At 55.0% G+C, this 13,551-nt stretch overlaps 1 protein-coding gene across 2 annotated transcripts in view; it reads right to left on the bottom strand.

Annotated features, from left to right (window-relative positions):
• The window catches only part of PEBP4 (phosphatidylethanolamine binding protein 4), a 77,081-nt gene that overhangs the window by 31,096 nt on the left and 32,434 nt on the right, over window positions 1-13,551 (bottom strand). For both annotated transcript variants that reach the window (XM_063420133.1, XM_063420134.1), the window contains exon 4: window positions 5,344-5,442. In XM_063420133.1, the coding sequence (XP_063276203.1) occupies window positions 5,344-5,442 (99 nt within the window). The remainder of the gene's footprint in view (window positions 1-5,343; window positions 5,443-13,551) is intronic.

Genomic DNA, 13,551 nt, shown 5'->3' with positions numbered 1-13,551 from the left:
ACCTGAAATCTCGTCCAGGGACACCTTCCACTGTCCCAGGTTGCTCCAAACCCTGTCCAGCCTGGCCTCGGACACTTCCAGGGATGCAGGGGCAGCCACAGCTTCTCTGGGAAATCCATCCCAGGCCCTCATCACACTCATAGGGAAGAATTCCTTCCATAGGAGCTTGGAGTGCACAGAAAAGTTCCCCCTGAGCTGCAGCCTCTTTACTTATTTTGTTTTTTCTTTTTTTTCTTTATTTTAAATTTCTTTTATTAATAAAGGCTTCATTAACGAGCAGCGACACAAACTCACACCAGGGAACTGAGGAGCCAAGTCATCAATTAAACCAACATTTCCCTCTGTTCTTTCCCTTTCAAACCCTCGATTTCATCACCAAAAAAGCCGAGTCGAGAGGGCTCCAGCAAGGAGGAACAATAGCAGAGCCCCAGCTCCTACATCTGCCCCTTCTCCCCCCCGGCGAGGCGGGGATCAGTGATCCCACGGTTCCACGGATCCACGGGAATCATGGATGCGGCACAGGCAAGGAAAGCTGCCCCAGCACCGCCAGCAGCTCCCAAAATGTGGAACCTCCCCATCTGCAGGGTACCCAAAAGCTGATTTTTAACCCCCCTAGCGTCGATTAATTATTAAAAATTGTTCCTTGCCCTGACTTGTTTTCTCCTGGGGATGGTGGATGCACCTGGATCACCAATGCTCGGTGAAAGCGTCCCCAAGGTGTCCCTAACTCTTCACCCAGCAGCCGAGGAGCAGGAACCACAGCAGCCACAATTAACAGCTGATCCCTCGGATTTTTGGTAAATCCAGGCATTCTGGATAAGCTGGAGCCGCGTTCCGTGGGCCACAGAGGAAAAGTTTCCTGCAGAGCACTCGTCCCTTTGGGATGGGGACAGGGACAGGGGACAGGGCCGTGGGTGAGCAGCCCCTGCCCCACAGCTCCGTTTCCACCCTGCCCTTGTGCAAAACCCCCGTAATTTTTCAGGTTAATAGCGCCCTTGTTTGCTTAAGACAGCACCTGTTTCTATGGTGACACTCGCAACCCGGAGCCTGTTTATCAGCGGCGACGCCGCGCGCGGTGACAAACGCGGCCACCGCCGGGGATGTCACCACCGCGAAGGCCAGCGGTGCTGCCAGGACCGCTGGGGACAGCGGCGCCACCATCCCCGTCCCCAAATGCACCCATCCCCACCCATGGGATCCCCATGGGATCCTACAGAGCCATGGGAGGGGTCGGGAGCTGCACCCACAGCGCGGGGAAAGCCAGGGTGGGCCTTGGGTGGGGTTGGCTCTGCTTCAAAAACCTTGGATGCGCTTCCCATCCCCGACCCCAGGGAGCAGCTCCGTGCCTCAGTTTCCCCAGCGCCCTGCCCTGGGAAGGGGCTGGTGGCGGCCGAGCCGAGCGGTGCCGGCGGCGCCCGGCGGGTCCCGCTCGCTTCCAGCCTGGCGCAGGATTTCTCCCGGCTGGCAGAACCCGTTTCCATAACGACTTTTCTGTTACAAACATATTTTGATAAAAATAAAGTTAAAGCGGCGAGGCTTTAGTGGAGTACAAATTCGCTGCTCTCGCCCTCCCCCTTCCTCCTCCCCGAGGAGGGGGAATAAAGACGGAAAGCTTTCCATTTGAAGGGCAGTATTTTCTCCCTTCTTTTTCTTTCCCCACTGAATACAAAATGGAAAACCTTGTTTACCGGGGACTCGCTGTAAACCGGTTCCGACTCTGCCTGGTTACCTGATGCTCTACAGTATGTACAGGATAATGTGATAAATTCATTTCCAATTCACTGCATTATCCTTTGAATATTTTAATGACTCATTGAATGGAGTAAAAAAAAAAATAAAAAAAGAGAGAGAAAAAAAAAGCTATTTCAAATGAACAATTATGCTGCATTAGAGTAAAGGCTGATTATATTTAAACACTGCTTCCATGGATAACGGGACATATCGACCTCCGCCTATAAGAGCTAATTTGGCTCTTATCTCTAAATAATTTTACACTGCAAATTACCATGAAAACCTAAAGGGCTTTAAAAACATTCATCAAAAGATATTATTCCACTTTGTAGCAACATTTTTATTTAAATTATTTTGAATAGGAGTGAAAGCATCTCTCATGTTTGACAATCGGAGCGGCGATGGAGCAGCGGCTGATAAGGAGCGGCGAGCGGCGCCCAGGGGATGGGAGGTTCCATCCCAAAAACCCACCTGGGAGAGCCAACCCCGAGCCAAACCCCAAAGCTGGTGGCGTGCCAGGGTACTGCAGCACCCAGGAGCGGCGTTCGGTGCCGCTGGAGCCGATTCCCTCCAGACTGGGGGATGGCAAAGCCTGGGGATGCCGGAGGGATGCCAGGGCGGCACGCAAGGGATGCCAGGGAGAGGCCGGGGTGGTACCCAGGGATGCCAGGGGGATACCCCAGGGATAATGGGGTGATACCCAGGGATGCTGGGGGATACCCCAGGGATGCTGGGGTGATACCCAGGGATGATGGGGTGATACCCCCTGGATGCCAGGGTGGTACCCCAGGGATGCTGGGGTGATACCCAGGGGTGATGGGGTGATACCCAGAGATGCCAGGAGGATACCCCATGGATGATGGGGTGATACCCCAGGGATGCTGGGGTGATACCCAGGGATGATGGGGTGGTACCCAGGGATGCCAGGGGGATACCCAGGGATGCTGGGGTGATGCTGGGGCAGTACCCAAGCGATGCCAGGGGAGGCTGGGGTGGTACCCAGAGGATATTGGGGGGTTGCTGGAGGGATGCTGTGGCAACACCCAAGGGATGCTGGGGGTTGCCAGAGCGACACCCGTGTGACAATGAGGGGATGCCAGGGTGGTACCAAATGATGCCTGGAGGATGCCGGGGCAAAGGCAGGGCAGTGCCCAGGTGATGCTGGGCAATACTGGGATGGTGCTGGGTGTTACTGGGGTGCCACTGGGTGACACCGGGGTGGTACCCAAGCACTACTGGGTGATGCTGGGCAATACTGGACTGATGCTGGGTGATACTGGGGTGACACTGGGTGACACTGGGGTGGTACTCAAGCACTGCTGAGTGCCACTGGGGTGACACTGGGGTGACACTGGATACTGGGGTGGTATCCAAGCCCTGCTGGGCAGTACTGAAGCCATGCTGGGTGATACTGGTGTGACACTGGCTCAGTGCTGGGGTGACACTGGGTGACACTGGGGTGACACTGGGGTGACACTGTGTGATACAAGGGTGGTGCCCAAGCCCTGCTGGGCAGTACTGAAGCCATGCTGGGCGACACTGGGGTGACACTGGCTCAGTGCTGGGGTGACACTGGGTGACACTGGGGTGACGCCAGGGCACCGGCGGGCGCGGGGGCTCTGCCAGCCCCCCGGCATGGCACCGGCCGCCCCGTCCCCCCCCGGGGAAGGCACTTGCAGCCCCTCTCTGCACCAAAGCAACAGAAGGTGTCGTGTAAAGCCTACACGGTTATTTTCGAGCCAGTGTGCAAATAAGGCTGTCAGCTGAAGCTCCCCGGAGCCAAAGCCTCCCGAATCCCCCCGAGGAGCTGCAGCTCAACCAGGCTCGGTGGGGCTGAGCCCGCCGGCTCCGCTCCCGCCTTTGGGGCCGGGGGATCGGGAAAACCCCGCCCCAGCCCCGGCAGGACCCCCCCCCTGCACCCCCACCCCATCCCCGGGGGACGGAGCTGAGGTGGTTTTGCCCCGGCGTCCTCACGGGATAAGGACGGGGTTTTTTTGTGGTTTATTGTGCATTTGGGGGATTTGTGCGCGTTTCTGTGTGTGTGTAGAGGAGAGATGCGTATACACACACCCACGGGAGACGGAGGGGATATATTTATCCCGTCATTATAGGGATCATATCAATATATAGGTTTTATATAGAATATTGCATGGAAGCAGGGAGTAGCTCACGTTGGAAGGGACCATCGGGAGCATCGAGGCCAAATCCCTGCTCGGGGATGTGTGTTTATATTTATAAACGTATTTATCTCGTGATAAGCAAGCTTAAGGAATTGTTGGGGCTGGGAGCAGCCCCATCCCTGGCAGATGGGGAAAATTCTTTTCCTTCCCAAAAATCTCCTTTTTTCCAGCCCTCCTTTCATGGCCTGGCACAGAATTTTTGACCTTAGAGATCACAAATGGCGTCACCCAAACGCCAGGGGAAAAAAATTTTTAAAATCCCACCTTCCATTGGTGCTGGAGGTTTGAATCCCACATTTCCCTTCTTTGCTTAAAGGATTTTATACTCCCAAAAAAAAAAAAAAAAAGGGAAAACCACAATAATTAGCGAGAGGGAACGGCTCCGAAGGATCTGTGTACAGAAGGAAACACAGGAGCTTGGGCTCCTTTGCGTTTGGTAAATATTAAAATTAATGAGAGACTTTCAGGACCCTGTGTTAGAAATGCAGAAGGGTTTCTGTGAAGGATAAAAACACAAAACAACACAAAAAAACCCCCCAAGTCCTGTACTCAAATTCCCGCAATTATTCCCGACGCTTCCTATTTTTCAGCCAATTATGGAATTCATGGAAAGTATTAATATCCCGTTTTAATTTGCTTAATATGCCCATTAACAATAAAAAGTCTAATTAAGGTAGCTGTACAAAGAGCCCTCAGCAGTAATTTCAGAGAATAATAGAGGAGAACGACGCGATATTTCTTGTTAAATGCATGCTGCCAATTAATTGATATCTTAATTAGGCTTTAGTACCCAGATTATCAGTTAGATTGATTTAGAGCTGCAACATCTCATTTTTTTGAAGACATAAAAACAGCCAGGAGGGGAAAAAACTGCTTTTCCAAAATATTTCTAGGAGCAAAGCCACAACACGCCGGGACAGGGACAGGGACTCATCCCATGGACACAGTGCTGGGAAGTGCCACAATTCATCCCAAACTCATTCCCCCTTTGTTTTCTCACTGAATTCAAACCATTTTTAATCCAGAAAAAAAAAAAACAAACATGAAAAAGCTAGAAAAGGAACTGAGATTTCCACCAAACCCACTCTTTTAACCACAAAACCCAACCGGCAGCAGGAGCTGTTTGGAAGGACGCGTTGTCTCCGCGGAGAAAACCGGTGGTGGCGAGCTGGCAAAGTGTTCTTTGGGTTTTTTTTTCTTTCCCAGCATTTCCTTAGGAGAAGGAGGGGAAAAAAAAAAAAACCAACCACCAAGCAGCAATATTTTTGGACCAGCCTGGCTCTTTATAGCCTGAGGAAGCTCTTCCCTACCTACACGCCCAGCACCGTTTGCATTTCTTTGGCGAACGCTCCGGGATTTCGGCGGGAGGAGTTTGCATCCCGTGGGATCCCAGCCCTCCCCGGATTTTTGGGAATGACCCCGTTGGACTCACCAGGATGTCGGTGACCAGCCAGTGCCTCCAGAAGCGGTGCTTGGGGTGGGCTCTGTTGGGGGCGTCGGGATCCACCATCACCAGGACGTATTTCTTGGTCTGCAAGAGATGAGAGGGGGATGCTGCGGGCGTGGGGGGACAGCAGGAGGGAGCCCCCAAATCCACGTTTTTCCGCTTTTTCCCCAGAGGAGAGCGAGGAAGGGACGCCAGGGGAGGTCACAAACCCGCTGGGGATGGGTTAATCCCAAATCTTTCCAGAGGGAAAATGTGGGTTCTGCCCCCTCCAAAGAGAAGGCACAAGGAGAATTCCCTCTGCTTCCAGCCATCCTCTCACACCTCACCGAGGTGCAGGACTGCAGCCACTCCGGTATTTTTGGGATCCAGGGGTGGTGGGGGATGAGCTGGGTACCCCGTCCTCCACGGGGGTGGCCGTGAGGAGCCAAACCCTGCCCCAAACATCCCAAAATAACAAAAAGGTGTTCCAGGGATGCTGCAACAGCAGCACCCGGGGGTCAGGTACCACTCCTGGGTGATGGAATGGGGCAAAGAGAGCTGGGATTTATGGACAGCACTGGTTCAGCCCCAGAAAACCCTCACAGCCCAGCCCAGGTCCCAACGGAGGGTGCCCAACACCCAAAGGTGCCACCAGCACGGAGCCCACAGGGATATTTTGGTCCGCTGAGGATGGAGCTGGGTTGGAAGTGACCTCTGGAGGGAAAACCTGCTGATCTCCAGGGATTTGGCAGGACCTCAGGGAGCGGATTATCCCGCAAGAACCCAGATTAAGAGATCTACATCCGAATAAAACCTCCAGGTGCGTCCGTCGGAGCGCCAGCGGTGCCCCGGGGTTGGGCTCTCACCAACAGCCCTGGGATTCAGCCCTGCAATTCCCACTGGAATTAGCTGGAGCTCTGTGGCCGCTTGTGAAACCGGGCAGGGATTTGCACCGCCAGGTTCTTGGGGCTGACTCAATATCTCTGCTCCGTTTCCCAACCTCTGGTTGGGGTCAAGAAGCAAAATCCCCCTGGGGCGTTGCCATAACCCCGAGACCCCCTGTGCCCCCTTCCCTTGGCATCCCATAAACCCCTTGAAGGCCCCACCTCCACAGGGAGCGCCGTTTTTCACCAGAAAATGCAGAATTCAGCCCGTTCAGCTTGCAACAGTTGAGGAGAAAATCCCAAACTCCCTCAAAGCGCCCTGCCCAGGAGCTGCCCCGCTCCGTAAATCCCAGCCTGGCATCGTCCGGGGTATGGGAATTACATCAACCCTGCAGATGTGAGCGTGGGAAAGGGGCCGTGCTGGCCTCACCACGTGAGGCCGAAGGTCAGGACCTCGAGGCTGAGCCTCCACCACCCTCCCCACCGCGCTCCCAGCTGCAGCCGGCTGAAAAAAAATATAATAAAAAAAAACAAAAACGGGAAGAAGCTGCAAAATTCCTTAACAGCGCCAAAATCAGTTTAATAGGCAGGAGGAGGAGGAGGAGGAGGAGGAGGAGGGGAGGGGGAGAAGCCCGACAACCCAAAAACCCTGCGCTGGAAGTGTGAAGGAATTTGAGCTCTAACTTTGGGGAGGGTGCGGAGCCGAGCTCGGCGTTTCTGAATCTCTCGGCTCCGCTCGGAGCCCAGCTGGTGGGAACAGAACGTGTAGTCATGGGACTGTCATCGTGTGCTGTCCAGGTTAACATGTAGCATTTCTATTACTATTAACAGACTTTCTGCTCCTCACTCCATCTGTTCTTCGAAATAATTGCAGTTGTACAGACCATGCCTTCGCTCCAGGCAGGCTCTGGGGAGAGGATAGTGCTTTTATGCAAAAAAAAAAAAAAAAAAAAATTATAAAAAAAATAAAAAAGGGAAAAAAATGGGGAGGAAAAAAAAAGTGTTAAAAAATAACAGCAAACACGAGAATAGAGTGCAAGTGAAGCTAACAGCAGGCTCGGAATTGAGGACAGATTGTGGCCTAGAAAGGTGACGGCGCACGCGGCCGGGGCCGGACCCCGGTGGGGACAGGAGCTGGGGTCAGCGCCCTGAGCCGGGCTGGCCCCGGGGGATTTTTCTCTCTCCTCACCTGCCGGCCACCCTAAGAGCCACAATCCCTCACCTTCCACCTAAAGATAGCAAAGCCCTCCCCGAGCCGAGCTAATCCCGGCTGCTCACCCTGCGCTGCTCCCGAGGCTGCGGCAGCCCCCCAAGGCCACCCCAAAACCCCTGTGTGACACCCCTGGGCCACGCCAGGCACCCCAAACAACGGGGGAGATGTTTTTGAGCTGTTTGCAAGCAGCAGGGTGGCCCGGGTGTGGTGATTTTGGGGTTTTTAATGCTGAAATCCCTCCTCGACACAGGCTAACAGCATTAGCTGCTGTCAGGGCTGCAGACGGGAGCCAGCCCCGAGTGACACGGGAGCTGCTCAGCTTTACAAGCATGAACCAGCCCCGGGGATTTTGGGAGAGCAGGAAAGTGGCTTTAGATCAGAAAACTCCTCCAGTGCATGAGAACAGGCGGCATCTTGCTGTGCAAAGGGAAGGGAGGAAGGGGGAGAGGGAAGAAAAAGCCACTTTGGGTTGCTGCGGATGAAAATTTGGGGGGTAAAAAAGCACCCCCGAAGCTTTTTGCTCATTCCTGCTTGGCCCAGGCCACGGAGGAGCTGCTGGAGTGCAGGACCCAGCGTGTCCTATCCTGTCATGGACTCACGGAATGGTTTGGGGGGAAGAGACCCCTAAATTCCAACCAGTTCCATCCCCTGGGCAGGGACATCTCACGCTGTCCCAGGGTGCTCCAGTCTGGCCTTGGGCACTGCCAGGGATCCAGGGGCAGCCACAGCAAATCTGGGAATTCCAGCCCAGCCAGGAATTCCTTCCCAGTATCCCACCTATCCCTGCCCTGTGGCACTGGGAGCCATTCCCTGTGTCCTGTCCCTCCATTCCTTGTCCCCAGTCCCTCTCCAGCTCTCCTGGAGCCCCTCCAGGCCCTGGCAGGGGCTCTGAGCTCTCCCTTCCCCTCTCCAGGCTGATGTGTGACACCCACTGGGTCACCCTTCCACGGCCACTCTTCCCTGCTTCCTCACCCCAGGACACTTTAAAATCGACATTTAACCACTGACAGCAGCCTCAGCCTTCCCAAGGACTCCAATCCACGTCTGCACTGCCCAACTTTGCCCCCAAATCCCTGGGAAGGGGCGTCCTCGCCCTGCTCCTCCACCCGACACGGAGCCAGGGCAGCAGAGCCGGTGGCAGGTGACAAGAGCCCTGCATTCCGTGTCCTCCCTGCTAATTGTTTCTAGAGGGGAAGCAGCAGTGAAATATCCAGTTATTCCCGCAGAAAGCATTAGCTGCTCCAATTAGGCACAGGTTTAGGCGCCTCGCTCCGAGCAGGCAGCGACTTTTCCAAGAGGCAGGAGAGGGATTTTGTGCGCCGAGGATGCACATGGAGCTCAACAGATCCCGCCGAGCCGGGGCTGCACAGGAATTAAAGACTTATCCAAACGAAAGCAAACAGGGTGTTAAGCGACACACATGTAGAGCGAGCGGTTTCCTTGGAAACCGGCGCACATGGAAGCGGCACACATGCAGTGCTCCGGCGTTTTCGGTGGTGCCAGGGTGGCCCCGGAGCTGTGCCCTGCCAGGGATGCCCGGCTTGGGCTGGGCACGGAGCTGGATGAGCCCCAGGGCTGCCCGTCCATCCCGTTGGCATCCGTTTATCCAGGGCATGGAGGGAAAAGGGATTAAAATGCGCTTTATTCTGCCAAGGGGGGTTGGGGGGATGGATGGTGCCCAGCTTTACTGGAGGAATTCCATCCCAAAACTGAGGAATGGTGATGGGCCGAGCCCCGGGCAGGCCCAGCCCTGCCCACACTTCCCAACACGGGGAATGAACAGGTTTGGATGGATCCAGGCTGGATCCTCCACCCCTCAGAGCTGTTCCCTGCCCATTCCCGCCCGGAGCACGGGATGTTCCCTGCACCAGCCCCTCGCCACTCAAGGGACCAGGTGAAATTTCCAGTTGCCCCATTGCCGCCCACACCCTTGAGGGCTCCTGAGGAATTTCCTCGGGTGCCACAGGAGATCACAGTACGGAAAGGTTGCGATGGTATCTGAGCCAGAAAACCTTTCACCTCCCCGGGAGCTGCAGCCTGGCATTGCCACAGCCTGGATTATCCTGCTGCGAAGGATTTTGATGGCATGAGGTGACCCAGGCTGGTCCCACTGGTGTGAAGATGGGATTGGAGATGCAGCCAGGGAAGGGTTGGGTTTATTCAATTACAAACCAGAAAACCTCAATCTACCCCAAAACCACCTTGCGGAGCAGGGCAGGGAGCTGGGAAGGGCACCCAGAACGCTGGGAAACCTCATCCCAGCCCCCTCAGGGATGCTGGGAGGGTCCAGCTCACGTCCTACCAGCGCAGGAGCCGGAGGTGGAAGCGCCCGCCAGCACCAGCTGAGATTTGAGATCAATCTGGGCTCTTCTCTTGGCTTGTCCCCAGCACTAAAAAGTTTCTAAAACAGGCACCGGCTTCGCAATTCTGCTGCTGCTGCCTCGCCGGAGAGGAACTCCAGCTCCTTCCTCCGAAGGAATTGTTTGCCACCGAGTTGTGTTGTGGCTTGGGGAAGGAGCTGCAGGATTTCACCTCCTCCTTTTCCACCTGCGCCTCGCCACTTCCACGGGCAAAAAACAAACCAACAAAAAAAGAAATAGCTCAGCAAAATCAACCCTGCTCCGCAGGACTTGCCCAAGGGGACAAGTGGCACCTGCTGAAGGCTTGACCCGGCTCTCCCAGGCCTGGCTCCCGCTGCCCAAGGGAAATTCATTGAATTTCCAGCTGCAGCTCTTCCCCCCTCCCTGCGCTCTCCCTCGGGGCTCCCTCGCCCTGGCCAAATATTTATGCAGCCTCCTGTCCTAATGAGGATTGATTCATCCAGGATGGGTAAGGAGTGTGTGTGAAAGGGCTGCTCCCAGATTAAGGGCTTGGGGTGCTTTAGGAATGGGTTGTTTGCCCTGGACGAGCAGTTTGTTTTCCCTCCCAGGGAATAAAACAGCGATGGGGGTGGTACACACCCAACACAGCCAGGCAGGGAGTGGGATAAATATTCCAAAGTGCTGGAAATGCGGGTGATGGTGCCTCTGGAGCACTTTTGGGGAGGGAGGGGAGCAACAGGCTGTGATTCCTCAATCAAAGACCCCACTGTGGCTCTGCTTTGGGTTCCCCAAATCGAGGCGATTCCACCTTAACCCTCAAGGGAAAAACACCGGGGAAATGAGGCCGCATGTCCCGAATCCGGGAGGGAATCAAGGCGGCGAGAGCTGCCCGCTCCAGCTCCGAGCTGCCGCCCCGTGCCCCCCTTTCCCTGTTTATCCCAGTCCAGCCTAATGAGCTCCGCGTCCCTGGGCTGGGGACACCGCGGCCGGCCCCGCTCCGCGGGCAGGGCGGCCGGGATGGACGCGGGGAACGACACAATTCCCGAGCCAAGGGTGAGGAGGAGGAGGAGGCGGCGAGCGGCCGCGGTGGCAGAGCGCAGCAGTCCGGCCCAATTACTGTCACACGGGGGGACACATGGATTGGTGACATTTGACATTTTCTACACAATATTTTGATGCAGGATGGCACCTCCGTCACAAATTATTTTCCAAAACTTGGCTTGGGTTCTGGTGGTTTTTAATTATTTTTTTTTCCTTTTTTTTTCTTTTTTTTTTCTGAGGCAAAAAAAAAAAAAAAAAAAGGAAAATAAAGAGCGTTGCACAGGGGTGGCATTTGCAGGCCAGCAAAGGGAAGGGTCACGGTGTCCCCTCTGCGAGCAAAGGTGGCTGTGCCACCAAGTGGGAAAACAAAGGGGGAAAGGCACCCAGAGATTCCAGGCTTTGCTCCCATGCACTCCCAAGGCCCGTGGGGACCCTCGAAAGCTTTTCCCGCTCCCTCCTGAAATTCCTGAGCTGTCTCAGCTCGGCAGCATCGGGGGCCCGACCCCTCCTGGCAAGCCAGGGGTTCTCAGCGCTGGGAATCGCTGAACTCGGTGCTACCAGACACCTCGGCGAAGCTGAAATGACTTTAAATGCCTAAACATTTTAAAACAAACCCTGGAACAATTCAGCTCCGAACTCCTCGCCTGCTTTCTCTCCCTCTTCGCTCTCTCTCTCCCATTTTTACGGTTTCCAGAGCTGTTTTACGCCTCATTACCTGCACACTGTGAGTGATGTCTGTCGGTCCTAGAGCTGTAAATACCTTAAATCATGCTTCATTAAGAATATCTCTGGTGCTATTAAAGAGCTATAATAGACAACGAGTTAACAGATGATTAAATATGAACTCCATTTGTGTCACTCACCGCGGGCACGAAGAGGCTTTAAGTTTTTTAAACTCGCTCTCATTATCTGGGGAAGTGGCGGGGATGGAGGGGGATGGAGGGAGGCTCGCCTGGGATGGAGGGAGGCTGGCTCGGAAATGCGAGGATGGGGATGGAGGGAGGCTGGGATAGGATGGAGAGGGGCTGGGATGGGATGGAGTGAGTTGGAATGGGATGGAGAGGGGCTGGAATGGGATGGAGAGAGGCTGGAATGGGATGGAGAAGGGCTGGGATGGGATGGAGAGAGGCTGGAATGGGATGGAGAGAGGCTGGGATGGGATGGAGTGAGTTGGAATGGGATGGAGAGGGGCTGGAATGGGATGGAGAGGGGCTGGAATGGGATGGAGAAGGGCTGGGATGGAAATGGAGAGATGGGGATGGATGTTTGGATAAAAGGATGCTCATATGGAGAGGGAGGAATGCTCTTGTGGACATGGAGGGATGGGAATGGAGGAATCCCCACGTGGAGATGAAGGGATGGGAATGGAGGAATCCCCACGTGGAGATGAAGGGATGCTCCTGTGGACGTGGGGAGATGGGAATGGAGGAATCCCCACGTGGAGATGAAGGGATGGGAATGGAGGAATCCCCACGTGGAGATGAAGGGATGGGAATGGAGGAATCCCCACGTGGAGATGAAGGGATGGGAATGGAGGAATCCCCACGTGGAGATGAAGAGATGCTCCTGTGGACGTGGGGAGATGCTCGTGAGGAGCTGGAGGGACGGGAATGGAGGATGATTCGTGTGGAGACTCAGGGATTCTCTCATGGGGAAGGAGGGATGGAAGGACGTGGTAAATGGAAACACGGAATGGAAGAACATTGTGGAATCTGGAGGGAAGAATGCTTCGGAATATGTGGAGATGGAGAGAGAGGGATGGAGGGATGCTCATGGAGATGGAGGGATGGGGATTTAGGGATGCTGGAGAGGGGACAGACGGATGTTTCCATGGAGACAGAGGGACGCTGGCCCCAGGGATGGGGCACGGGGATGCCCCAGGACCAGGAACACCCAGGAGGCAGCAGCTCCTCCACGCTGGGACTCCAGGATGATGAGCCCTGCTCAGATTTTCCCAGCTGGGGCCTGGCAGCTGGAGATTACAGAGAAAATCAAATAAAGGAGGAGGTGGAGAATGAGGAGATGCTTTGGATGAGCACCTGGAAGAAAGGTGGATGGGATGGGAGAATGCACGGAGATCTGGGAAGAAGGGAGGATGGAGATGCAAAAGGGATTGAGCATTGCTGGCTCTCCAATACTGGAATAGCTCAGCACAAACAAATCCGCCAAAGCGCAAATTAAATAATAATTAATACCATTAAAATCCCACGAGCACACAAAAACACTGGGGAAAATGAAATAATGAGTGTTTTCTTCTCTTCTGGATTAGATTCTGCTCTGTGAGAAGAAAGAGCATTTTCACAGGCTCCGGCACAGGCGGAATTATCCCCCTGTCACAGCCCCGGCTTCCCGCTGGGGTCGGGGCTGCGGATGGTGCCAAACACCAAACTGGCCACGGAGAAGTGGAGCTGGGAAGGGGCTGGAGAATTCCTGAGGGAGCTGGGAAGGGGCTGGAGAATTCCTGAGGGAGCTGGGAAGGGGCTCAGCCTGCAGAAAAGGAGGCTCAGGGGGGACCCTGTGGCTCTGCACAGTCCCTGACAGGAGGGGACAGCCGGGGGGATTTGGGATCTGCTCCAGGAACAGGGACAGGAGGAGAGGGAACGGCCCCAGGCTGGGCCAGGGGAGGCTCAGGGGGGACAGCAGCAGGAATTTCTCCATGGAAAGGGTGGCCAGGGACTGGAACTGCCCAGGGAGGTTTGGATCCCCATCCCTGGAGGTGTCCAAGGATGTGGCACTCCCTGACAGGGTGGGGATC

The sequence above is a fragment of the Prinia subflava genome, chromosome 29, assembly GCF_021018805.1.
Source record: "Prinia subflava isolate CZ2003 ecotype Zambia chromosome 29, Cam_Psub_1.2, whole genome shotgun sequence".
In the NCBI taxonomy this organism is placed as follows: domain Eukaryota; kingdom Metazoa; phylum Chordata; class Aves; order Passeriformes; family Cisticolidae; genus Prinia; species Prinia subflava.
Note: the sequence above shows the minus strand (reverse complement) of the source record. Positions and strands in the feature narration are given on the sequence as shown.